Source organism: Mus musculus, chromosome 6 (genome assembly GCF_000001635.26).
Source record: "Mus musculus strain C57BL/6J chromosome 6, GRCm38.p6 C57BL/6J".
In the NCBI taxonomy this organism is placed as follows: domain Eukaryota; kingdom Metazoa; phylum Chordata; class Mammalia; order Rodentia; family Muridae; genus Mus; species Mus musculus.
The window spans coordinates 108,384,990-108,412,621 of NC_000072.6; the positions used below are offsets into that span (position 1 = coordinate 108,384,990).

Here is a 27,632-nt window from a genome sequence, read left to right on the forward strand (position 1 = left end):
GAAGAAACCTTAGTACTTCTGATATTTCCTAACAAGATAAACAAAATTTTGCAGTTAAAATGTCTTTCCTTACTCCTATATTCTACTTCCTTGTATTTATATACATGGTAGTCTTTTTTTCTTACTGTATGTTATGGTTCTAGACTTTATTTTATTTTCTGCATTGCCTGCATGCATGTTCGTGTATCACCGCACGGATGCTCACTGCCGGGTAGGTCAGAAGAGGGCCTTGCATGTCTTGGAGCTGAAGGTGTGGATGGTTGTGAGAAGCTGGGCACTGATTCCAGGTCTTCTGTAGGAACACGGAGTGCTTTTTACTGCAGCTCCATCTCTGCAGCACCTCCTTATTGTGTTGTGTTTACACTATATCACACGTGCATGTGTGTGTATGCTTTCTCTTGCACAGATCTTATGTAAATGGTACCAGACACCATTCTAAAGGTCTCCTCAGTATTGTTTCTGAAATACATATGAAAATATAACTTCAGTGTCAATAGAGGTAGACTGTTTCTATAATTTTGACTGCTGCATGCCTTCCATGTGCTAATATGTCACTTTTTTTTCCATTTTTTATTAGGTATTTAGCTCATTTACATTTCCAATGCTATACCAAAAGTCCCCCATACCCACCCACCCCCACTCCCCTACCCACCCACTCCCCCTTTTTGGCCCTGGCATTCCCCTGTACTGGGGCATATAAAGTTTGCAAGTCCAATGGGCCTCTCTTTGCAGTGATGGCCGACTAGGCCATCTTTTGATACATATGCAGCTAGAGACAAGAGCTCCGGGGTACTGGTTAGTTCATATTGTTGTTCCACCTATAGGGTTGCAGTTCCCTTTAGTTCCTTGGGTGCTTTCTCTAGCTCCTCCATTGGGAGCCCTGTGATCCATCCAATAGCTGACTGTGAGCATCCACTTCTGTGTTTGCTAGGCGCCGGCATAGTCTCACAAGAGACAGCTATATCTGGGTCCTTTCAGCAAAATCTTGCTAGTGTATGAATATGTCACTTTCTGTTGGCATTCTATCATATGTCCCAGTTGAGTCCTTCATGAGAGGGCACATCCTCACTTAATTTTGTGTACACATGAGTGACCACTCCCTGTGAAGAGATGGATTGATGGAAACTCGGATTTTTAACTTTAGTAAGCAGTACTACATTGCATGATTCCATCAACATTTTTACCATTAGCAGCTTTGACTATATAAGAGGCTACAGACATTGTAGAATTTTAATTATATGTTATATGAGCCAGTGTTTGCCGTTTCCTGCATGGCCTTTGTTGAACTATATGAAATACAGGGGTGCAGAGAGAAAGTGGGGAGCAGAAAGATAATCATTTCAGGCTTTGTCATTTTTCTATTTTATAAGGTAAAGATGGTGAATATAATCATGTGACATGATTGCTTTAATATCGCTAGACAGATGTGTGCCTATGGGGTGCTGACCCTTACTCTGGCATACTATAAACTTTTCTTCCATCTCCTTAGCTCAGAATCCAAAATTATGTGTATTACAATCATTTAGGAATGTTGGTATAGAAGTGTGATGGCCATATATCACTTCTATAAAACATGAGTGAGTATGTGATGTCTTGAGTGTGAGCCTTCTGTTGATTTTTTTTCCCCCAGATATCAGCTGAACCTCTTTGCAAGGATGTGTCTGGACCGCCAGTACCTGGCCATCAATGAAATCTCCGGGCAGCTGGATGTTGATCTCATTCTCCGCTGCATGTCTGACGAGAACCTCCCCTACGACCTCAGGGCATCCTTTTGCCGCCTCATGCTTCACATGCATGTGGACCGAGATCCCCAAGAGCAGGTGACACCTGTGAAATATGCCCGACTGTGGTCAGAAATTCCCTCTGAGATCGCCATTGATGAGTAAGTCTGGGTCCAACTCCCTGAAGAGCTCTTATGTCACTTCAAAACCCCATGATTCTAATGTTCTGTGCAGCCGCAGAGAAGCCACATAGGTGACCTAGTGAAATCATAAGAGAAGGAAGAACTTTTGTTTCCTTCAGTATTTAAATAGAATTGTGTAGCTAGCAAATAGTGTTTAATTCCTCAAGAAAACAGGATGCCAGGGTGCAGTTTTGCTACCTCTGGTTTATCTCTTTCCTTTTGCAAATATCTAAATTTGTACTATGTCCCAAGACTGGGGAATATTAGTGAAGAATCTAGAAAACTACCTCTATTATACCGGAGGAAAGACAGGCAGTAAACATGATGAGGTAGATTTGTAAGTGTACATGCTAAGGAAGGAAGCAGAAGTCTGGTCCAGGTTAGGGGATGCGGTCTTTGCAGGCTAAGCAGCCTAAGAAGGCCTGGATGCAAAGAGCTTGACAGTCCCTCCACCCTGTCTCGTCCTCTCAGCTATGACAGCAGTGGAACATCCAAAGATGAAATTAAGGAGAGGTTTGCACAGACGATGGAGTTTGTGGAGGAGTACCTAAGAGATGTGGTTTGTCAAAGATTCCCCTTCTCTGATAAGGAGAAAAATAAGCTCACGTTTGAGGTAAGGCATGGTGAAATGCTCTCTCAAATTTTGTTATCAGTGCTCATATTTCTGTGGAATAAGTAGAAAGTATTTTAATTCTTGGCGATTGTATCACAATGCTATCGTTTTGAAACACAAAAGGAATTTGGGTCAGATTTGTTTCAACAAAATAGAAGATTTACCAGACACTTAGCCTCATAGAAACACAGAAGGTGAATTATGTAAAGTTGGAGAGTGTCACAGAGCTTCTGAAAGTATTAGGAGAGAAAGTTCGTGCTTGGGATGTGTCATAGTCTCATCATCTGAGGAATATACATTTTTGTTAGTTTTACATTAAATAATTTCCAAGACCACCATCACTCTTTAGGCAAGATATTTTGGAGACTCGAAGTGCCTTTATCTGTGTTCCTACTTGTTATGATGTGGTTTATTCTTGGGAAGTCAGAATATCAATTGATTCGACCCATTGCTTTATGATCTAGTCATCCAGATGGATGGGTGGGTGTGCAAGCTTTCATTTCTTAGTTTTCCTCATTGTGAACCGAAATACAACTTTATCAGAAACAGAAATCCAGATGTATGCCTTCTCTGACCATAAAGAAGGACACAATCTATGGTGATTGGCTAGTGAGGATCAAGTGGAAGAGGAGAACACAGGTCACTGAGTACTAATTTCTTCTTCTTTTAAATGCAATAGGTTGTGAACTTAGCCAGGAATCTCATATACTTTGGTTTCTACAACTTTTCTGACCTTCTCCGATTAACCAAGATCCTCTTGGCAATCTTAGACTGTGTCCATGTGACCACTATCTTCCCCATTAGCAAGATGACAAAAGGAGAAGAGAATAAAGGTAACAATGATGAGGAGAAGCTGAAGAGTGAGTATCTGAAGTGTCTGTCTGTGCTGACAGATGTCCCCCAGCCCATGCTGCCTCATTCATGCCATGCCTTATCATGTGACATGCTGTCCTGTCCTCGTCCGTTCTCACCATTGGGAGCATACCAATAGACGTAAAGTCTCGAAGAGTTCCGCTAAGACCAGTGCCCAGCACTGATGGTCGTTCTCAGCAATTTACTCTTCCCTTTGCCTCTGTCTAGAGTCCTTCTTTGTGTCTTACTGAAGAGTGTGAAGGTTGTCTTGTGCTTTGACCATTTGCCCCTCCAAAGCTCATGCTCTGCCATCTGTGTTCCATGCTTCTGAGACACTTGAGGATGATACTCCTATATGATGAACTAAAGTGCAAGCTTATATCTTGATATTCCTTTTCGCTTGTGAATAGGAAAATCCTTGTTTATATGTTTATTTCAAGCTGTATTAGGGGGGTCAGAATAGGCATAGGATAATCATGATGTGTCATATGCTTAGCTGGTTTTCTGTAAGTAGGATGAAAAAGGCATTTGACTTGGTTCTCCCTATTTGCCAAGTACGGTGTGATACCATTTTGCATGCATTATGTATACCATGGAGTTCTGATATAGAGCTCTTTTCTGTGTGAGGACACCGAGACTCAGAGGTGACATAATGCATTCAAAACCAAGCAGCTCTGGTTAGAAGCAGCACTATTCGTGTCCTGCTAACTTCCATTCCTATTCTGTGCACCATCACAAGCACATGTCGTTGGTGCTGAGTCAAATTTGGTGATGAAATCAGTAAAGCAGCAACACCCCACTGGAGATGTCAAGACCAGGATGTTCTGCTAATCTCAGACGTCTTAAATTTGCCATGCTTGTTAACCTTTCTGGGTTCCTTGGGTCAAGAGAATGTATCTTAACAGGGATGTGTTAAATAGTTTGCCTAAAAAAAGCCCATACCCCTAATCAGAGCCTTCAGGCTTTCTCCAAAGATGTCATGACCGTGGTCTGACTTGGCCTTTTCTAGGCAGTAACGTGATGAGGTCTATCCATGGCGTTGGGGAGCTGATGACCCAGGTGGTGCTGCGGGGAGGAGGCTTCTTGCCCATGACTCCCATGGCTGCGGCCCCTGAAGGAAATGTGAAGCAGGCAGAGCCAGAGAAAGAGGACATCATGGTCATGGACACCAAGTTGAAGATCATTGAAATACTCCAGGTGTGGTGCAAGGAACAAGATGCTCGCGTGGTCTCTGTTTCATATCTCCCCTCTCTGCTCTGATAGAGGCCCAAGGCATTCTGGGAAAAATAGCAAAAATGTTAGCTCATCCCTATGTATCGTTTCAGAATTGCTCCTTTTAATTCTTTATTGCCATCTCCTACCTTTCCCCATCATGGCTTTGTCTAGTCTGCCATCTCAGAACTCGTTCAGTTACCTTAGCTTTACGTCAGAGCTGTTCACCCTTTCTCTGCCCAAGCCTTTGCCTAGAGTCACTCCAGGGCTCTATTAGCATTGCAAGGCCTTTCTCCTTGGTCCCCTCCTCCTCTTCTATCTTCCCCTCCCCCCATCTCTTCCATTTTCTACCTTTTGCATCCACTCACGTATTCACCCATGAATGTTAGTTGATATTAACTCCACACCAACTCCCTTTTAGCACTTGGGAGCCAGCAAGGAACAAAATCCATTAAAGTTCTGGTCCTAAAAAGTTTCATTTTGACAAGGACATGGGCTTAGTTGTTAAAACATAAAGACAAGCCGACTGGGAGCTGGAACAATGACTGAATGGTTAAAACAACTTAGATGCTTTCCCAGAAGACCCGGGTTTGATTTCCAGAGCCCATATGCTGGCTTACAACCATCTGTGACTGCAGTTCCAGGGAGTTGGGTGGCTTTCTTCAAGCCTCCATGAGCACCAAGAGTGCAAGTAGTACACAGACAACCATGCACACAGAAGACCCATACATGCATCATACAAATTAATTAATTTTCTTACTTTTAAAGAAGAAGGGTCAACTGATTTGGAGGACACCACAGGCACAGATAATGGTTTGTTTGTTTGTTTGTTTGTTTTGTTTTGTTTATGTTGTTGTGAGAGAAGACCTCTGTAGTAAAGTGGTTTCCTCAAACATAGATGCGCATGGCCATACATTGGAAGTCTTAGGATTTAGCAAGTGCAAAGAGTCTGAAGTGGGGACAAGTTTGGGAACAGCCTGTTTTCAAGAGGACAAAGGGAAATGGTAAACCAGCTTGAATCGGTCAATATACATTGTCACCTCTTTCTCAATTGAACCATTAAGTGACAGTTGAGACATCATACCTGCCATGTGTATATTCTTAAAACATAGCTAATGCGAATCTTACTACTGCGGGACATCTTTGGGGTTGAAATTCTGTGCAAGGAGCAGAAAGAGAGCATCCTAAGCTGCTGGGAGTTGAGAGATGTAATGGGGCCAAGAGTCTCCAACTGACTTTTCCCCTTCCACACACAAGGACTTGGCTCGCTCTTAGAATTATTAGTCTGTCCTCTCTAACATGATTGTTTCCATCTGCCATGCCAATTGCTATATTCCTACAACTGAAAAATGTTCAAACAAAAGGAAGCCTTCCTTCCTCACTACTAACTGCTCATTGCCCATCTTCCCACCTTTCTCTGTACCTTCCCAGCCTCCAGCCAGCCATCTGGGTGTCCTTTAAATCTCTCTAAGCTGACGCCCATCAGTAACTATTGTAGTTGGTTTTGCATAATACTGAATTTGAGGTTCTGGGAAGATACCAAACCGGATGTGCAACAGTCACTGGGAATGGGGACTAAGAGCTTGGAGACAGGTCAAACATCTGTCTCCATGTGGGATCGGTGACAGCCTGTAATTGGGTAAGGTCACCCAGAGGGCCAAGCAGAAGCTAGGAGAGAGGAAGGAGGGATGTCAGTAGGATGCCTACATGATGCAGCTGGCTAACTTTTCTTTGGGGCTCTAGCTATCATCCTTTGTAAATGTCTGCAGGAGTAGAGGGAGGGGGGATATAGGAAGTTAACAAAACAAGAACCCAGGGGGCCTCTACCTAACCAGAGGAGATAATCAACTATAAGTGAGGCTAATTCTTAGAAGTAAAAGCAAAATGTCTCACAGTTCATTTTAATTCAAAGCAGCCATCTTCATCTCTAGTTAGGCCCAAAGTTGGCTTTCAGTCTTTGCTGAAATATAGTCCTGTTTTGTAAAGCATGGAGGCACGAGTGATGTTTTATTCTGGGTGTTTAATTCAGGATGCCAAAGTCTACACCAGAAGCTAAGGTGTCATGGGCACACAGGATGTGCCCCTTAGCAGTCTGTTATCATTAAAATGACTGTTGAAACCTAAGACAAATATTTGACTCGGTGCTTAAGGTAATTGATGCAGCTGATACCAGGCCCTGCCAGACTGCAGCGGCTTGGCAAAGTGTTAAAGATGGTATGTTAATGTAACCAAAGTGTTTCCATGTCTCCTTGAATCTTCAGTTTATTTTGAATGTGAGATTGGATTATAGGATCTCCTGCCTCCTGTGTATATTTAAGCGAGAGTTTGATGAAAGCAATTCCCAGTCATCAGAAACATCCTCCGGAAACAGCAGCCAGGAAGGGCCAAGTAATGTGCCAGGTTAGTGACGCCAGCATGGGATTTCAGCCATAGAGTGGCACCTGGGTGCAATGCCACTTGGGGCTCAAAGAGAGAAGATTTCAGTATTTTAAAGACTCTTTAATCAAGAGTATATTGAGGAAACAAACACAAAAAACATTGCTTCTTGGGGGTACACCTCTAGGGACTGAAGACAGCTGAGGTTTATAATGTTGGAGTTTCCTAAAAAGCAACTCAAAACCAACACAATGCCAAAAATATTCTCTACCAGCAACTTTTGTGCCGTATTTGATGTTCTACTCAGCCATAGATACTGGAGAAGACTAAGAGAAAGACAGTGGTAGTTGTGATTCCCAGACAGCACAAGTATTTTTTAGAGTGAGGCCATCACTCTTCTTTAGCCAGAAAAAATGACAGATGTGAGGGTCATCTGGGCCAGCCTGGCTCCATGGCTCTGTAGGTTATGACGGGCAGATCTGAGGGTCGCATGGAGCATTGCTTTTGAAGCAGATTAGGCTCAGCTCTGCAGAAGCAGGTTTTCCGGCCTTGTCCTGTCTAACTTCATGTACTCTCACTTTTCAGGTGCTCTTGACTTTGAACACATTGAAGAACAAGCGGAAGGCATCTTTGGAGGAAGGAAAGTGTGCTTTCATCGTGTCCTTGTGTGGTAGTTCTAGAGTGTGCCGGGCAGCTCTTCTGTAATTTGCCCAGGGTTTTTCTTGAGCCTACTGTTGAGCCTTCAGGGTCAGGTTCTGTTTGGAATTACTAAGTCACAGAACTTAGGTGGTGCACTGTGCATGCATGTGTTTCCTGCCTAGGACAGAAAAGATTTACGGTGTGTGTGTGTGTGTTTCCTGCCTAGAACAAAAAAGATTTAAGGTATCCTAATATATAGAGAGATTTGCAAGGTTATTTTTATATGATGTGGGTCAAAAGAGTAGAGAAAAGGGGTTCAAATCAGATAGAGGTTGTTAATGTCATTGACTTCCTCCACTGATAGCCAAGCTATGCAACAACAGCAAAAATAAATAACAAAGAAAACCAAAAGCAGCAAAAGATAAAACAAACAAACAAACAAACAATGTATCCTTTAATCATTCCTGATGAGAATGCCTCCTAATACCACTGATCTTAGTTTTAACACAAAACATTATTAGTATAAACTCACACATCTGTAATAAATATCCTAAGGGCATAGTGATTATAACCAGCATACTTGGTTTGACTGTTTATTGCTTCACAACACACATCTCCAACAGTCTTAAGAATTTGAGCCCCAAGTATTTCTCCCAGCTGTCTGGGGTGACTGGATCCCCGCCGAGTGGGTCTAGTCACTGTTGGGTCTGCCACACAACTGTCGTGGTACAGTAGCTGGGACTGATACGCACTGGATGTTTTGCTTATATTCCTGGTGCTGATAAACGCACATACGTTATGCTGAGGTTTCAGCCTTGCTCCACACGGTCAGTTTGTGTTCCCTTACAGAACGAAGGCTGATTCCCAGAACAGATGTTGCAAGAAGACAAGCCAACAGAAAGCAAAGGCTTTCTAGACTGCAGACTAGAGCTTTTCAAAACTAGTTTTATTTTATTACCAGATGATTTAATAAGTGCTAAGCTACAGCATTTTAAACAAAAAGCTTAGAAGGAGTACATTTGTTTTAGATTTTGGAGCACAGATGAAGCCCAGTGGAAGAAAGCTCTAAGTTAGGTCTCCAAATCTCAACATGTTAGTCCTATTGGCTTAGGGAGTTATAACATCGTACTTGTCCCCTCTTCTCACAGAGGAGCTGAGGGTAAAACACAATTGGCTTATAAAAAAGGAGCTGATGAGCAGCGAGGCTCCATTGGATGGAATAGAGTTTGAATTGTCGTTCAGCTCTGCCGGGCTCATGTGCATGATCCTGGGACTGTAGCTTTACTTGGTCTCCTTTTCTCCTTCCCTGTGTTCCTGTAGTGAGGAGAACACACCTTTGGACCTGGATGACCATGGTGGCAGAACCTTCCTCAGGGTCCTGCTCCACTTGACAATGCATGACTACCCACCCCTGGTGTCTGGGGCCCTGCAGCTCCTCTTTCGGCACTTCAGCCAGAGGCAGGAGGTCCTTCAGGCCTTCAAACAGGTACTTCCTGTGGACCAGCATGGCCATTGTGTATCAAAAAGCTGTTGTGTGCAATGAAAGGATTATGTCTCTCTCGTGCTCGCTCTCACTCTCTTGCTCTCACTCTGTGTGTGTTTGTGTGTGTGTGTTAAGGTTCATGTAACTAACATATTATGTTCATTAAGGTTCAACTGCTGGTTACTAGCCAAGATGTGGACAACTACAAACAGATCAAGCAAGACTTGGACCAACTAAGGTCCATTGTGGAGAAGTCTGAGCTCTGGGTGTACAAAGGCCAAGGTCCCGATGAGCCTATGGACGGAGCCTCCGGTGAAAATGAGCATAAGAAAACCGAGGTAGGCACAGCCCAAGTTAGGTCTCCTGCTTCTTAGAGCAAGGTAGCATCCTTTTCTAGTCTTAGATATAAACGTAGATGATAGGATGGTTGCTCTCAAGAGATGCTTGCTAAGTAGCCAGGGTGACTGCTATTCTCCTAGAAAGTTAGCTACAAAATCAAAGCTTAGATGTATTTCTGGGCAACTGTGGACCATGTAGAAGAGGCGTAGTTGAGTGAAGTAGCACTGGATTTCCCTCGAGAGACTCAGTAGGGAATGGCCTCCTGTGACCACCACATCTTCTTCCAAGGAGTGAAGAACTGGTGAACATCTTGGGCTGCCTGACTGTCGAAAGTCAATGCACAATGTATGTACTTTCTTAAAGGGTGATGTTCACCCAACTGTAGACCACAAGAGGCACCTACTGCATGTGTTCTTTTTGGTCCCTAGGAGGGGACGAGCAAGCCACTGAAGCACGAGAGCACCAGCAGCTACAACTACCGAGTGGTGAAAGAGGTAAGACATTCCTGCCGTTCCTCGTCCTGATGACACTAGTCAGCTTTAGTCAGTGATCGACGAGTTGAAGGCACAAGGACCTGAGCTCTTTTCTTTGTGTAAAATTTGACTGGGGAGAGGAGAAGGTAGCTCCCTGATGTTGAATACTTGGGTTCCAGCCTCAGGTCTGAGTTTAAAACCCAGCTGTGCTATGTATTATCTGAGTAGTGTTCTCAGTCCCTCACCTTTTGTAGACATTAGTTTTTTGTTTTGTTTTGTTTTTTTTAAATAGGAACGACATTATTTTCAGGTTTTGAAATGGATCAGAAATTGATTTGTACAATCACTGGGGGTTTATATCCATGCTTGGCTTTAGAAATCTCTGCATGTAGTAGTTTGGGCTTGGAAGCTTTGTGGGTTTTGCCCCAGCAAAGCCCTCCTAAGGTCTTCGAAGCTGTTGCCTAGCCAGATCATTTAAGTGACCCATGAACCCATCTCACTGGCTGTCCTAGTCAGGGTTTCTATTCCTGCACAAACATCATGGCAAAGAAGCAAGTTGGGGAGGAAAGGGTTTATTCAGCTTATGTTTCCACATTGCTGTTCATCACTTAAAGAAGTCAGGACTGGAACTCCAGCAGGTCAGGAAGCAGGAGCTGATGTAGAGGCCATGGAGGGATGTTTCTTACTGGCTTACTTCCCCTGGCTTGCTCAGCTTGCTTTCTTATAAAACCCAGGACCACCAACCCAGAGATGGTACCACCCATAAGGGGCCCTCCTCCCTTGATCACTCATTGAGAAAATGCCCCAAGGCTGGATCTCATGGAGTCACTTCCCCAACTGAAGCTCCTTTCTCTGTGATTACTCCAGCCTGTGTCAAGTTGACACACAAAACCAGCCAGTACACTGGCCATTGAAACATAGATGTGTTCAGCAAGACACTTTTCTTACATAGATTAGATTTTGTACAATCTGCACAGATACTATGTACTGGAGGAATGCCCCTGTCCTAAGTTGTGAATGTATTATGACCTGACCCTTCAGGTCTCTCCTCACACTGCAGTTCCTGGTTTTATGTGGTTGATTTCTTCTTTCTTAGATTTTGATTCGACTTAGCAAGCTCTGCGTGCAGGAGAGCGCGTCGGTGAGGAAGAGCCGGAAGCAGCAGCAACGACTGCTGAGGAACATGGGCGCACACGCTGTGGTGCTGGAGCTGCTGCAGATCCCCTACGAGAAGGTGAGGGCGCGTGCATCCAGGGTGGACCGGAGTCCCACTCCCAAAGCCTTCACAATTGGGTGAAGTAGGGGAGGGCCAAAGATGCGCTTGTGACCTAAAGCAAGTCCACGTCATTTATATGAGAGAGAGCACCTCTTCCTAACACCTCTAGTGTTTGCGTTCTATAAAGAAATAAAGATCTCGTTCTTCTGTCACATCCAAGCCTTCTTAGATGGGGACTTCTAGATCTACACCAGAGGTTTCATTTGTGTGTTTTAGCTGGTGTTATTCACCTTTGTCCAAAACACAACTAAAAGTCATTGGAGGCATGTGGGACTATGTGGAACTTGCTCTATTTTTTGACAGTGTCCTATCATCTGAGTATATATTTAGACCAAGACCAAGCCCCGACCCCCCCACCCCCAACACCATCTTTTTTTTTCTTTTCTTTCTTTTTTTCTTTTTCTTTTTCTCTTTCTTTCTTTCTTTCTTTTTTTTTTTTTTTTGGTTGTTGTTGTTTGCTTCCAAGAGATTGTATTTCAGAAGGGCACTGTCTTGATTAGATTTCTAGTGCTGTGATAAATAAATACCATGATCAGAGGCATCTTGGGGGGAAGGAAGGGTTTATTTCATCTTACAACTCTCAGGTCACAGCCCCTCGCTGAAGAAAGGCAAGGGAAGATCTCAGTGCAGGAATGGATGCAAGATGATGAAGGAATGCTGCTTACTGGCTTGCTTCCATGGCTTGCTCAGCTTGGGTTTTTAGTACAACGCAGGTCCGCCTGCACAAGGACAGCACTGCCCACAATGGGCTGAGCTCTCCCCAGCAGTCACTCATCAAGAAAATGCCCCCCCCCCCACCCTGCGCCCCAGCCCATAAGCCAGGCTATGGATACAGTTCCTCAGCTCAGTTTCCCTCTTTGCACAAAGAGCTGCATTTTGTTGAAAAGCCAATCAGCACAGGCGGAAGCCTATTCGGCATCTGTGGAGACAGACAGGCTCTTGGGGACACATGCAAACCTTGCAATTGCAGTGAGGCTTTGTGGTTTACGCACACGGCATTGGGAAGCTGAGGCCCAGGGAAGCTGGCCATGACTCTGGAGTGCCTTGCGCTCCATTACCATCCCAAAGGCTGACCCATTGGTGAAGCAGCTCCTGGAGGAACCCAACTGCTGAGGGATTGGAGGCCCACAGCACTTTGCTGCAGTCCTTATGCTGCTTATCTCCTGAGTCCTGTGCACATGCTGATGAGACAGTGACGCCATCACATCTCCTTTGAGTGAGGACACTGTGGCCGGGAAGGCTCAGGGTGGCAAAGCTGTGTGCATATGGCCAGCTTGGCTCCCCCGTGGAGTCTGGGTCTCCTGCTTTCCCTTCTAGATAGCACATCCATAGAAGCTGCCTTCTCAGTCATGGAGAGGTTATGAATCAGGTGAGCTGTGCCTTTCCCTAGCCACAGGGAAGCACAAGCCGATCCTTCTGGGAAATCAGACTTGGAGGTAACCTGGAGTTAGCTCAGGTGTGTGTGCCATCCACACTTTTCCAGTGTGTAGTGTGGGGAGATGGTTTTTGGTGGCCATAGCTTGGCCCTTGGCCTTAATGATAGCCATTCATAGAGCAGTGTTAAAGTAGGGACAACCAGATTGATCTGCAGTTGGTGCCTCTAAGGCAGAACTCTGGCTCTCTGGCTCTGTGTGTGTGTGTGTGTGTGTGTGTGTATGTGCATGTTTGCTCACTCACTATGAGTGGGGCGCAAACATCCCAGTTTACGATAAGAGATTCTCACCAGGAGACATCTTGTAACACAATGTCTCCCAAGCCTGCCTGCTGTGTGAAATGCCCTTCAAACCCCGGAAGCTCTTTCCCCACTTTGCAGCCAATTCCTTTTTTTAGTAGAAGTCACGAGAACTTTTGCCCATGAATTAGAGGTGGGCATAGAACCCACAACCACAGCTGGTTGCTCCCAGTCCTTGTATCTCCTGTCCTGAGAGGTTTTCCTGCCTTCTCCCAGAGTTATTTTTTAGGACAGAGTTGACAAGATATGGGGCACTTCCAACACTGCCTGCTTTTGCCCAGCATGTCAGCTCAGAATAGCTGCTGCATTTCCAGATAGTTGCATAAGAACCTGCAGGGCTTAGGGTTTAGCTTCTTGATTCACTAATCCTAAAAAGTTTTCTGCCTTGCTTTGTAAATGTGATGACCTCTGTTCAAACCAGAATGGAGAACTGACTTGTCCTGAGCAGCGACTGCCTAAGCATGCCGCAAAGTTCCAGGTCACACAGCTAGGTCATCCATGTCCATGTGAGATCAGAACAAAGTATACAAAGGTCTCCACTCCTTGCTGTCAGTCTCCTGCCTGGAGGAGGAAGGGATAGATACTCAATGCTTTAGGAAATAAACGCAGTAGGGTGTGAACGGTGGCTTCCACTTTGGAGAGTTTCATTCTCCCATTACTGCCTTAATTTGCGATTGAGAACTGAGCAGAATGACCGTAGGTTTTATGTTTCATAACAATGGTACTTAACTCTTTACTAGCGCTAAAATTTTTAATATGAAATCATGGTCTTAATTGTGGAAGAGTCACATGACCAACAATGCAGACCGCCCAGGGCAGACACTGTCCCATTTTGCAGAAGGAGAAGCTAAATCTTAGTTTACAGATAGGACTGGGGTTACAGAGAAGGCAGTAGATCGGACTCAGGTATCTGAATTTAGAATCTACAGTCGTTTCTCCTCGTCCCTGGCACATGCTGCTGGAACTTACGGTGCTTCATAGTGGCTATAGAACTAACAGGAGCAGATGAGCTGAGTATGTACCAGCAGGAGTGAAATGCACCCTGCTCCACTGTCAGGACCCATTCTCAAAAGTAGGAATTTGGAAATTCCAGCCAATGATATACAGTGGAATCCTTCTCTTAACTTTAACTCTGCAAAATCAACTTTTTCTTATGCAAATCTTGGTGTTAATGGCCAGTGGGAAAGACAAGGCAAGGCATGAGTCTGTTTCTTTCTGGCTAATTCTCAGGGGCTTTGGCAAGCACCTTACTCTACCATCAGGACACTGGGCACACACCTCTGGATCCCACCTTAGTAGAGGGTATTAGCATGGAGTAGAAGCGTCACAATAAGCGCTTTTCCTGTTTCTCCTCTCACACAGGCCGAAGACACAAAGATGCAAGAGATCATGCGGCTGGCTCATGAATTTTTGCAGAATTTCTGTGCAGGCAACCAGCAGAATCAAGCTTTGCTGCATAAACACATAAACCTGTTTCTCAACCCAGGGGTGAGATGGGAAGCCCTGGCAGACCTGCACTGGGGGGACTGTGGGGGACCAGTTGTCCTTTGATGTTGTGTATTCTTGACCTTGTTAGAATGCAGCATTCACTCCAAAGGAGACCATTCTGACCAGCTGTCAGGACATAAATACAGCATATTGTGAATCTAGGATGACATGGGTACAAAGGAGAGAATTCAGGAGGGTAAAGGAGGTACATTTCCTAAAACCATCCGTCACTGGGTCACAATTACCAATACAATAGTGATGTTCCTCAGTACTTGCCTAAGTATGTAATATGCCCACATGAAGCATTTCTATATTACGCGCTTGCTAAGTGCATATTTCTTGATATATTCAGTAAATATAGCACATTTTGTTTAATATGCCTTCACACGCACACATATCTTACATCCTGCACTTTTTTTTGCATTGAACAACACTGATGCCTTTGTAAATCAGAAATAAGTGTTTTTTTTTCCTTTCTCACTATCTTTGACGGTTCAATGGCCTTCTGTAAAATGGCTGCAAGTTGAAAAAAAAAAAACTTTACTACTACCTTAGTAGTGAACAAGTAGTCACTTCCCAGTTTTTGGTTTCATAAATAACACTGCAAACGATGTCTTTCTCCATGTAAATACACACACTCAGCAGAACTGATTACCAAGCTTTCTTGGCCCCGCTGGCTGCCAAATAATGACACGGAGACTTACTATTTCTAAAAGCTTAGGCACTATAGCTGGGCAGCCTCTCAGTTAGCTCATACAAATTAATTAACATGAATATCCTGATCCACATCCTGCCGCATGGCCGGCTATCTCTCACACTCTTGGCTTGTCCCACCTCTTCCTCTGGGTCATGCTGGCAAATGCTCCCTTGCCCAATTCTAAACCAAAGTTTCTCTCTCGGCCAGAAAGTTCTTAGCTATTGGCCAGTAGCTCTTTACTAAGTCCAGTGGAGAGTAAGGAAGGTGTAGGTTTATAAAATACTGAGGCCAGTGATGAACCATAAGAATATCGATATCAAAATCCAGCCAGTACTCAGCTTCCTGCCGGTGTGGGAAAAGACTGAGCATCTCTGGATAAAATGTACAAAGCAAAGTTCCTAGGCCATGATGTGAGTTGTCTTCTTGGCTCTGGCACATCACGGTACTGTATACGAAGGAAACTAGTTATACAGGAAAATATCAATTAATCGAACCGTATTAAATCAATCTCTATGCCCAAGATGCCATCGTTAAGAGCGCCAAGAGCAACTAAGACACAGAGTGAGAGAAGACATTTGCATTACATATGTTCAGCAAAGAGTTGATACTCAGCATCTTTATTACATTTTTTTAAAGAAAGGAGGAGAGAGGTCCAAAACATGATGGGCACAGGCAGTTGGTGAGACGAGGTCTCCACACCATGATGAGTGATCACACAAGCAGAACTTGACATGTAAGAGTTGACTAAAATAGGAAAGATGGTGTTCACCGGGATGCAGAATAGCTGTGTTAAGCAGGAGAGATGAATCAGTGGCTTGAAGCATTGCTCTTGCAAAGGACTAGAGTTCATTTCCTAGCACCTACGTGGTTGCTCGCAACTACTCTTAACGCCAGCTCCAGAGGCTCTGACATCCTCTCCTGATTTCTGCATCCATCAGGTACACACACGGGGTATATGCACGGGGTATATGCACGTATATGCACGTAGAACACTCATACCCATAGATCTAGAACAGCCGTACTGCATTGTAAAGGATACAGAACACCTTTTCAAAAGCCGTTTGACAGTGTCTTATAAAAAACCAGGACTTTGCTGGCTAATGGGACCGTGTAAAGGGAGAGTGAGAAGCATGCTCAGATGTAGGTATGATTCTGGGTTTTAGTAAGGCAGTTTATCTCATCAGCCTGCACTGGCCTCTTTGTGACCCTATCCTTCTGTTCACTCCTTGTCTTGTGCCAGATCCTGGAGGCAGTGACGATGCAGCACATCTTCATGAACAACTTCCAGCTGTGCAGTGAGATCAACGAGAGAGTGGTCCAGCACTTTGTTCACTGCATAGAGACCCACGGTCGAAACGTCCAGTATATCAAGTTTCTCCAGACGATTGTCAAGGCAGAAGGGAAATTCATTAAAAAGTGCCAAGACATGGTCATGGCTGAGGTGACAACCACATATTTGCTTCTACCTCCATCTGGTGTTCTATAGAAACTTAAGTTAGTCTTCTCTGTGTGATCTGGCACCCTCTTGAGGAGCAATATGGAAGGAAAGGTTGTATTTGTATGTGTGCGTAGTTTCACATGCGTGGCTTAGGCAAGTGTCTGATCTGATGCTCTGTCGCAGTAAATGTGTTACTCGTAAGGCAATTTGGGTTGGACTTTCCCTCCAGAAAAGAGGAAGAATGATAGACCAATGTCTATGTGAGATCAGTAGGCCATAGCAGCGTCCCCTTTAGGAGTTAGGACGTTTTTATTTAACTACTCACCTAATTAGCTAGCTTGAGCAGTTTCAACTTCATGTTTCACCAGGAGCATCTGGTCTGCAGGGTGGAGGCCCAAGTTCCACTTGGGTCTTTGCAGAAGTTGGCTCTGTGCTGTGACTGTTGTCTTTGATTAGGAAGGCCCACCCTGCAAACACAATGGTGGCTTCCAGGGCCAGTAGAGTTGGCTCCGCCTCGGGTACAGATGCCCGCTGCATCACTTACAGGCTGGTCTGCATTGGCTCTTCTGTCTTGACATCTCAAGACTTGAGCATTTCTGTTACATGAGTGTTTTCACTGACTGTGTAGATTGAATGAGGTAATGACAACAGCAATAAATAGCTAACATCTACTTGAAGCCTATGGTAGTCTGCACATTGTTCTGAGAAATTTGTAATTGAGTGTTTATTCTCAACCCAACAACACTTTTGAGTCAGAGGTCACATTTTGTCCCCATTTTTTACTCAGAAACAGAGGCAGGTAAGACAGCAAAGTATTTGTCTTGGGATCTAGACCCTTGATTGGAATTCATGAAAATTAATTGTTAATAAGCAAACAGACCTCTGGGGGATGTACCTCAGTACAGCATGCATAAATGAACAAGGTCCTAGGCTCACTCACTAGTAGCGTCCTCCTTCCCCCAATCCTGCAGTTCCTGAGTTGAGGATATGTTGGCATTGAGTAAATAGTATTGACTGAGTTTATTTTGACTTCTGCACCAGCCCTTTATAAAACTTTTGTATTTCATGTTGTGCTAAAATTGATGTACATTAAAATAAATGTATTAGAGGCCACATCCAAGGAAACAAATTATGCCTTGATTTTCTTTTGCCCTGTTGTTTTCTTCTGTCACATGGCAGGACCTCACAGCCGAGACTGGTCTGAAACTCAGTGTTCAGTCAAGGCTGGCCTTGAACTCATCATCCTCCTGCCTCAGCCTCCCGGGTGCTAACATTATAGGCACGTACCACCACACCCAGCTAAAATGACTTGACATTTTGATGAGGGCAGAAAGAAAAGCATCTTAGGTAGATGTGGATAACTTATGACCAAAGACATACGACACTGGATGGAAGACTTCCATCAGGATGCCTTTTAAAATATACCACGCTCTGCAAATATTTAAGCTAGAAAAACGGCCGCCTGATAGTACACGCTAGCAGTCCCTATTTCCTTTTAATGGCCTTGTGTGCAGACTGGTCCTCCCCTAGTCGATCTCTTAGGGTCACCTCGGATATTTCTGTGTCTTTGGCTTCATATGATGCTTTTAAGAAAGTGTGGTTGGTCAGTCCAGAAACAAGTGGGATGGATCTAGATGAGTTTAGTGATAAGGACACAACCTGTGTGGGGAAGGAAGTCTCTCTTCCTCTGCATGTGGAGTTGTGTAAGGCTGCCTCACTCCTGCAGGCTTGCAGCAACAATGAACACTTTTCTCTGTGTAGCTTGTCAACTCTGGAGAGGACGTCCTCGTGTTCTACAATGACAGAGCCTCTTTCCAGACTCTGATCCAGATGATGCGGTCCGAGCGTGACCGGATGGATGAGAACAGCCCTCTCATGTACCACATCCATCTGGTGGAGCTCTTGGCCGTGTGCACAGAGGGCAAGAATGTGTACACGGAGATCAAGTGCAACTCCTTGCTCCCGCTCGATGACATCGTTCGTGTGGTCACTCATGAAGACTGCATCCCCGAGGTGAGTAGCCTGTGGAGCTGCGTGGAGACATGGTGGCTGGCCTGGGAAGCCCGCAGATTTCAGGCCCTTCAGCTCATGGTGCAGAAAGACTTCGTGTCACTGCAACAGTGTTTGCCTCCATATTGATACTGTGTGAAAAGAACAGGAGTCAGGTGAGTCTCTGCTTCCTCCCCAAATCTGGGATAAAAGCCTCAGGGTTGGGGAACAAATTCATCTCACAGAGGATGTGCGCCGAAGGAACTGCCTAGAAGAGAAGCTATCAATGGATTGAGATAGCTTCACCTGTAAGTTTAATTCTTCCAAGCAAGAACTCATAGTACAGAAAGAATGTGTAATCATTGTACAGAATTGGGGAACTGTAAGAAATGAAAATGACCTGAAATCGCACTTCCCTCAGAGAGTACCTGCAAAGCCAGGTATGGTGGCATATGTCAATTATTTCAGCACTCAGAAGGCAGGGGTAGGAGGATTGCCATGAATTTGAAGCTAGCCTAGGCTACATAGTAAGTACCAGGCCATACACAGTAAAACTCTATCCCCAACAGACAAAGAAGTAAATCTCTTCACCCATTCTTCCCATTTCTCTCTGCATAGCAACTATGGCTTCCAGTATCCCACTCCAGTGTTCCTGTGCCCCATTCTCAGCATGGTCCCTTTTAACTCCCTTGGTGCCTGCAGTTACTCTAGGCTATGGACTCACATCTAAAGAGCTGACTCTTACAAATGAGAGAAAGCATGGCGTTTGTCATTCTGGGTCTGTATTGCCTCACTCAATTTAACATTTTCTGGTTCGCTCCATTTACCTGAAAATTTCATGATTTCATTTTTCTTTGTTGTTGACTAGAATCCCATCGTGTAGATATATTCCCCATTTTTATTGTCCATCCATCAGTTTAAAGGCATTTAGGTTGTTTCCCTGTCTAGTACTGACCATAGCAGACATATCTCTATAAGTCGTCTTGGTAATGTCTAATTCATTCTAGAAGACTTGCTCCCCTCAACACCCCTCCTCCCTCTGGAGCGCTCAGTGCTCCACAGCAGTGTCAACACTTGATATTACCAGGTCTCTCTTGCTTCATTTGTCTCAGTGTGCACATCTCTAGTGCTTGGTTAATTTTCTATTTACAGAGCTCACAATTCTCTCATTTACATTGGACAGATGAGTAGATGGAGCCACAGAGTTCTGTAGTCACCGCCATCATCTATGTACCCCCCAAAGCAACCCCAGAGTAGCCTCATTTCCTTCCCGTTCCCCGTGACTAGATAATCATGGATTTTCCTCTGCCTCTTGTGCTCATTCAGTATAAACGAAATCACACATGCATGCCTTGTTTTGACTGGGTGATTGCAAAATAGTTTCTCACAGCTCGTGCCAGCTTTGCAGGCATTGGTACTTCACTATTACCAAGTAATACTTCCTCATGTCCAGATTCCACACTACGTCACTCCAGCCATCACTGGTGCAGTTGTGTGCTTTTTCCACAGGTTGGCCATTATAAAGGGTGCTGCCAGGGAGACTTAACTGTCATGTTTTATGTGGACGTGGGTCATGCCTTCCCGGCTTCACTCATTGCAAACATCTCCCAGGCTGGACCATGTAATAACGCTGCCTTCTTGCCAACAGGAACAGTGTAGTCAAACTTGAATCTTTTCATCCAACCTTACCTTGAGATCATAAAAACAGTCTCTCCCTAAAGCTTTATGCTTTGGGGTTTTGAATTTTATAGTTGTGAATTTGGAAAATCAAAAAGCTACAGACACGAGAGCCAGCAGGGGTAGTGGAATAAGACTGGGCACCGAACCTTGGAGAGGAAGCGAGAGCTCATGGGCTCCTTGTGGAAGCGGGGTTGTCACAAGAGCTTCTTTCTCCCTTCAGGTTAAGATCGCTTACATTAACTTCCTGAATCACTGCTATGTGGATACGGAGGTGGAGATGAAGGAGATTTACACAAGCAACCACATGTGGAAGTTGTTTGAGAATTTCCTCGTGGACATCTGCAGGGTGAGGCGTGTGTGTGTGTGTGTCTGTGTCTGTGTCTGTGTGTGTGAGTATGATAGGACTGTCTGTCATCCCTGTTCAGAAATGCTGTAAAAGCCAGTTGTGAATTTTCTTCCATGAACAGTTCTGAGTGGAAGGGTCTGTTCATACTTGATACTTTTGTTACTTTTTTCTTTTTAGTAATTTCTTATTTCATCTGTAATATAAGTGATTTTTTTTTGTAACTCAAGGTATAGAACTATTCAATTTGTTTAAAAATTTATTCTCCAACCTTAGAAAGGGCTAATCTTATTCCAAGCAGAACGATTAAATAGTGGACAGGTACTATACTATCCAAAGCATCTCTCATTCCAAAACCCGTGTGGTCACCTATTATACACTGTGACTTCCTGTTTGTCACCTATTATACACTGTGACTTCCTGTTCCACACTGAAATCTTCATGATCATCTGTTATACACTGTGGCCTCCATATCTTTACTTCTGTCCCGTGAGGAATGTCATTTGTTGATATTCTGGAGTAGGCTTGCATACCGAGTTGAGTTCCCAGTCTCTGTCTCTTTTCTAGGCCTGTAACAACACAAGCGACAGGAAGCACGCAGACTCCATTCTGGAGAAGTACGTCACTGAAATCGTGATGAGCATCGTCACCACCTTCTTCAGCTCTCCCTTCTCAGACCAGAGCACCACTCTGCAGGTGAGAACGGCCTCCCGAGGGACAGTTTTCATGTGGGCATCTGCAGTCTACATCCAGGCATGTGCAGGGAGCTGGAAATGAGCCATTCTGCAAAGCCAGAATGGAAGGTGGCTCTGTCAGGGGCCCTTGGGGGCAGAAGGGAAGTTGCCCATAGTACCTGTAGGGATTGGCTCTTGGACCTTCTCGGTCCTCACATACCAAAATCCAGGGGTGCTTAAGTCCTGAACAGTAAATGGTGTTATAGTTGCATAGAAGCTACCCACATGCTCCCTCAGACTTTAAATCGTCTCTAAGCGACTTACAGTGAGCCATGCCATGCAGCCGCTGTGAGAGTAGTTGGCCCACCATATTATTCAGGGGCAAGGAAAACTGTGTATGAATTCCATACAGACCTGATGATTTTTCAGATATTTTCAGTCCTTGATAAATCTGCACATGGAGAACCCAAGGATACACGAGAGTGGCGATCCATTCTTGAGAAGTAGAGCCCATTAACAACAGCCAGGTGCATCATCTCTTTGTACTTTTACACCAAGTGCCAACCAGGAAATCACAGTGATTAATGAGGCCAGACACGCTTCTCTTGTAGTAGAAGGTGACATTCGAGATGGTGATGCCCCAGGAGATAGTGAAACAGTGTTGAAAACCATAAGCTGTATGCCGTGGGTCGGCTGATGGCCCAACAGGTGGAGGCACGTGCTCACAGGCCTGACGACCTGAGTTCAATCCCTGTATCTACTGGGTAGCAAGAGACAATCAGCTTGTAAGGATTGTCCTCTGAATTCCAAACCTGTGCTGTTGAACATGTGTACCTGGAGACAGACAGACAGACAGACAGACAGACACACACACACACACACACACACAGCTTTAAATGGGGCATACATTATGGCTTCTCACCTTGGTTGCTACTGTTTCCTTCTGTGGACTAAATTTATCCAGCATATAAGCAAGAATTGCCAGAGAAGTAAATCTTCAAATGACAAATATTCCAAATCTCTCCTAAGGTGTAGTTTATACCCAGAAATCAAGGTGTAATTCTGAAGACGTAGCTGATAGATCTCTGAACCTTTCATTGGTAATGAACACGCCTGTGTAGCCTCTCGTGCTGTTCCTTTGTAAGGCGTGTCTTCTCCTTAGCTACATCTCAGTTCTTTCTCCCTCCCGCCTCCTATGTCAGAGCTGAGACCGATGAATTTGGCGTTAGATGCACTGCATTTGAGCTGCCAGGGAAATGCCCAAGTATCAGCTTGTAAATGTGAATTCCAGGGAGGAAGAGGAGAATTCTGGAAGCTTTAGAGCAAGACAGATTGGATTCAAATCTCTATTCTGTCCTATCTGAGCTCTGTTAACACAGAGAGGTCACTGAACTTCCTGTTCCCTCCCCTCCCCTCCCTTTTCATGCCTTCTCTTTTTCTCCTTTCTATTTTGAAACAGGGTCTCATGTAGCCTATGGTGGCTCAGACTCACTATGTCACCAAGGCTGGCCTTGACTTCCTGATCCTCCTGCTTTGACCTCCCAACGGTGCCACCACACCTGGCTCAGAACTTATCGTGTATGTCTGGCAAGAATATAATATCAACTTGGTGTGCTCTTGTGAGAATGAGATACAATATTTATTTGAAACATTCAGTATAGTACCTAGCACACAGCAGGAGGTTCAAATGTGGCAGCCTCTACCGGTCTGCAGACTAGTGTCTCAGACATTGCTGGGCCTTTGATGCTGGTATTAACGACCAGCACCTAGTTACCAATTTTTTGAGTTAGTACTTGAGCTCTGAGACTCAGAAGGATAAAATGGCTAAAGATTAAAAATAAAGTCTTAGCCGGGGCAGGGAAGGGACTTCGCGGGGCCTGGAGGGAACATGAATGGTTCAAGAGAGGAGCTGAGAGGCCAGAGGAAGGCGCAGTTATGGATAGGATAGGGATAGGATTCATAACCAAGTAGGACTGCAGGACTATTTCACATTACAGTGTGGTGCCTGCAACTGGAGGCATGGGGAGAAAGGTGGGCAGAGGGAAGACAGGAAGGGAAAAAGGAGAAAGAAATGAAAAGGAGCCACTGTCCCAATGTCCCTTCCACAGTGCCTTACCTATCAAAGGTTCCACCACATTCCAGCAGTGCCCCCTTGTGGATAACTCCTGAAATTACATGTATCCTTGAGTCCCTGTATCACTCTTTACCCAATCAAACAATGAATAGACTATAGGACTAGCCCTGTCCTTTTGGCTAAGAAGTCAAGTGAGCTGATGTCACCATGCTGCCTGTCACATTTTTCAGTTAGGAGGCAACTACTGAGAACTCATTCGGTCACCTTTATATGCCCAGGTATCAGACAGGAGGAAGCAGATGGCTCATAAACACTGGTTCGTGTGAATTGACTAACCAAGGAACACTTCTCCGTGACTTAGACTATAGGGGTCTCGTCTCAAGCTCAGCATTTATAATAATGCCCCTTCCTTCTTCACAGGGTCATTCTAAGGCTAAATGAGATACTCGCGCAGTTCTTAGCACAGGGGCAGGCCAGGGGCAAGGACTCGGGGCAGGTAGCTCTTTCGATTGGGACCCTTTATAAACTCAGAGGTTAAGCAGAAGCCACAGCCATAGGAACTGACTCTAGGTTCCTTGGCCAATTCCTCTGGCTCCCTGTCCCCTTGACCTCTATGAGTACTGAAGCTTGCTGCTGGGTGGTTGGGAGCGCAGGGCAGGCTGTTCTTCCGGAAGATTCCAGTCCCAGCTGACCTGAATGGGGAGAAGAGGTTGAGTCAGCGCTCTGCTGGCCTCTCTTAGCAGTTTTGGATAATTTTATCCTTGCCCAGCCTTTGTCTTATACTAGAACACAAAGGTAACTTCCATGTCACATAGTTATTATCCAGGTCCAAATGAGATCATGCATGACACATCTGGCTTGTATCACGCACCCAACAATGGGAAGATACATGAACCGCATTTGTAGGGGGGAACTGAAAATTCTATTCCTCTGTTTCATTTTCTTAAAACAGGCTCTCTTTCTCCTCTAGCACTTGCCTTGGTTCCCTCTCACCATGGAAATCCCTTTAGATTTCTCACCGCCTCTTTCTTTACTCCTTTCCGATGCACTTTAGTGCAGCCGAATGAGTTATCTGCCCCAAACAGATGACTGGTGCAGCTCACCATACACCTTTGCCTGGCATGTCCAAAGAGAAAAATGTCACATGAATAGAGATAAGAAATCCCTACTTTAAAAAGCATTCAGAAAGTCAGTATCTAATTCACTAGCTGTATGCATGCTCTTACTTTAAAAGGAGTGCAAACTTAGTTCTTCTCATGAGGCCAAAGAGAGGTCTTCTCATAGAAAGCAATTGGCTTGTGCCCGTGCTCTGGGTTAAATGGATATTTATTGTCACTACCCATTACAGCTGGGTTGTCTTTGTACCATCAAAGAGACTGTCATAAATAAGGATAGAGGTGACGTCCCTGCTGACATCCATCTGGCATTCCATTTTTGTGAATTAAAAATATAGTGTCTACAGGACAGCCAGGGCTATAGAGAAACCCTGTCTTGAAAAAGCCAAAAAAAAAAAAAAAAAATATATAGTGTCTAGGGCCAGTGAAATGGCTCAAGTATAAAGGCACTTGCTAGCATGCCTAGTAGGCCTGTGTTTGATCCCTGGAACTCCCATGCTAGAAGGACAGAACTGACTCCCCATGACACACATGAATGCATACAGTTAAACAATAAGTAAATTAAATAAGCAAACAAAGTATTGGACATACAGATGCTAGCTCAGGATGGTGGTTTGCACCTGTAGTGCAGCTGTTGGGACGCTGCAGCAGCAGCAGAATCATGAGGTCAGAGCTTTTCTTGGGACATGGTGCTTCAAGGAGAGTTTGGTCTAAGTGACTGTGGTACATCTAACATGCTGGGGGCCACTCACACCAGGGTGAAATCGCTGACCTGGGTTAATTCATCTGGTTCGTAGTTGCGTGGCTTTACTGCTTTGGAGCGTTTGATTTCCCTGCTCACTCTGGTGATCAGAATTCATTAGATAATATCAAGTTTAAAATGCATCTAAAATAAGTAACATGAAGTCGGTGATACTATTTTATTGCTTTAAAATGCTCCTGAGCTTCTCTCACCATCTAGGCACTGTGTTCTTCAGCTTTCTGTTGATATGATGAAAAAAAAACAGACTAATTTAGTTACAAACAAAAAAAGATTAATTTTTTTTTCCCCAAAGCTTTGCGGTGAGGCAGCATATCATGGCAGGAGTGTCTGATGGGGTAGACATGTTCAACCAATCATAAAAAGAAAGCAACAATAGCAAGGAGGAGGGCAATGTCCCACCCCCTGTCCTTTGGATGCCCGAAGGACCTCTTCCTAGGTCCCACCTCCTTCCTATGGTACCAGTCTGAAGACCAGTCCCTTTAATACATAGCTCTTTAGGGGATAGTCAACATCTACACCAAAGCAGACACATTCTGGAATCCAGTCCTTGACCCTTCTGGAATCCTCCCACTAAGATGTGGAGGGTTCCAGACAGCCTCTGTTTCTAGCCAGGCCATCTGTGTTCTGCAGCCTTCTTCACCTCGCCTCTCTCTCTTATAGACCCGCCAGCCTGTCTTTGTGCAACTCCTGCAAGGCGTGTTCCGAGTTTACCACTGCAACTGGCTGATGCCGAGCCAAAAAGCCTCGGTGGAGAGCTGCATCCGGGTGCTCTCTGACGTAGGTAAGGCAGCCAATCCGTCTGGATGTGGCGGGATGAAAATGAGTGGCCTGCTGTTTACCGAGCCGAGCCGCAGCTCTCCCAAGGAAGGAAGCTGCAAAGCCAGACCCAGAGCCGAGCTCTTGACTCCTTGGCCTCTGTCTTTGCCAAGCCAGCACAGTGAGAAACAGTAAATCCTTGAAAAACAAGATTCCGTAGATCAAAGCCAGACGGCTCTTGGCAAGTGACTATCCATCAAGACTATCAAGACCCTGGGAAGTCCCTCATTCATAGCACGAGTTTGTTTACTCCAGCAGATGCATTTTGCTACGTGGAAATTTTCTTCCTGTGAAGCACCCCTAAGATCCCAAAGAGCACCCTTTCCCGCAAGTGGTGCACTGTTTGCATCTCTCTATGAAGTGGCTGCTTCTCTTTTCCCTCTTTGCTTCCCAACCCCCAAGACTCTTATCTCAAGGCCAGTCTAAAAGGCACTTGTTTATCCCTCCCCATCCTTGCGTTCTGCAATGCTAGTTATTGAACCTTGGCCTATCCCATATTAGGCAAGCACTCTAGCCCTGAACTACACCTCAGCTCTTTCCAAAGGAAAAAAGTTTAAGTGGTACTATCACTGTACATGTTTTGGGGTACAGCATTGTCAGGGGAATTGGCTTCCTGTTGCCATAGAAACCAGATTTCTTTCTTCTACTAGGTTTGAACTAGTTGGTAAATCTCTATATATTGTTACTATCCTGCAACTGCCCGTTATCCAGCCTTTGTCTAGCCTTCCCTTGCCTGAGCACTTTTCCTCTTTTACGTCTACATCTCCTTAAATCAGTCTTCTGACCTCTTCCTCTCTATACCTTCCATGAGTTCTCTTCACAGGAATAAGCTTTCCCACTCAGATGAGAAGTCTTGTGACTGAACTAGAGCCCCAGATCCTGGCAAGCAACAAGCACACTTCTCAGAAACGATGTCCTTGGGAAAGGATAGGATTTATGGGAAAGAGAGCTTTCATAGTGACCAGAAGATGAACATCTCCTCCATGTTATAACTTAGGGCAAGCAGAGGCTGTATTTGTGAGGACTCCTTGCCTTGGTTTTTTTAGGCCCTGCCTTATTCCTGTTCTGTTACAGTCTCAGCTGACAGGTATTACATGAGTGTGCCTGCGTGTGGGTGTTGATGTGTGTGTGTGTGTGTGTGTGTTGGGAGCGATTAGGCTGAGAGAATGCCTGGATGGCCCTATGCTTTCTTCAGACTCGACAGCAATTCATAAAGATGAAATACGCTGTTCAGGCCAAAATGTCTGTGTAAGTCCTTAACCCACAAGTTAATTGGTTTTGATTTAAGGAAGCTGTTGGCTTCATGGGCAGCTTGACACTTGGTCAGAGAAGCTACAAGGCTCAGTAGTCTCAGCAGGAGTGACATGGAGACAGCGGGAAGCCAGCTCAGCGGTAGAGAGCTCACCTAGTCTACACGAGGCCCCGCATCAGTCCCGGGAAATTCGAGGAAACAAAAATAGAGGAGAGAGCCGATGCTTGTGTGATATCTGGAGAAGAGGCAGCCTAGTCCCTTCCCAGACCCAATCGTGCCTCTTGGGAATGGCCTCCTGAGTCAAAGTGTACCTAAAATCCTGTGTATCCCTTTCGGTTTTAGATAGGTCAGTCAGGGCACAGACTTTCTAACAGATAAGCGTGAACCATGTCCCCTGCTTTTTTA

General features: G+C 44.9%; 1 protein-coding gene across 19 annotated transcripts in view; it reads left to right on the forward strand.

The window, feature by feature from the left end:
* The window catches only part of Itpr1 (inositol 1,4,5-trisphosphate receptor 1), a 338,034-nt gene that overhangs the window by 171,907 nt on the left and 138,495 nt on the right, over positions 1-27,632 (forward strand). For 13 of the 19 annotated variants that reach the window (XM_006505623.1, XM_017321407.1, XM_006505627.1 and 10 more), the window contains 16 exons: positions 1,631-1,882; positions 2,375-2,516; positions 3,196-3,376; positions 4,378-4,565; positions 6,842-6,980; positions 7,542-7,596; positions 8,916-9,081; positions 9,246-9,416; positions 9,846-9,911; positions 10,987-11,124; positions 14,261-14,386; positions 16,324-16,524; positions 18,283-18,534; positions 20,411-20,536; positions 21,101-21,229; positions 25,820-25,940. In XM_006505623.1, coding sequence (XP_006505686.1) covers positions 1,631-1,882; positions 2,375-2,516; positions 3,196-3,376; positions 4,378-4,565; positions 6,842-6,980; positions 7,542-7,596; positions 8,916-9,081; positions 9,246-9,416; positions 9,846-9,911; positions 10,987-11,124; positions 14,261-14,386; positions 16,324-16,524; positions 18,283-18,534; positions 20,411-20,536; positions 21,101-21,229; positions 25,820-25,940 — 2,453 coding nt within the window. The remainder of the gene's footprint in view (positions 1-1,630; positions 1,883-2,374; positions 2,517-3,195; positions 3,377-4,377; positions 4,566-6,841; positions 6,981-7,541; positions 7,597-8,915; positions 9,082-9,245; positions 9,417-9,845; positions 9,912-10,986; positions 11,125-14,260; positions 14,387-16,323; positions 16,525-18,282; positions 18,535-20,410; positions 20,537-21,100; positions 21,230-25,819; positions 25,941-27,632) is intronic. The other 6 variants (XM_017321408.1, XM_006505636.1, XM_006505630.1 and 3 more) reach the window with 1 other exon arrangement.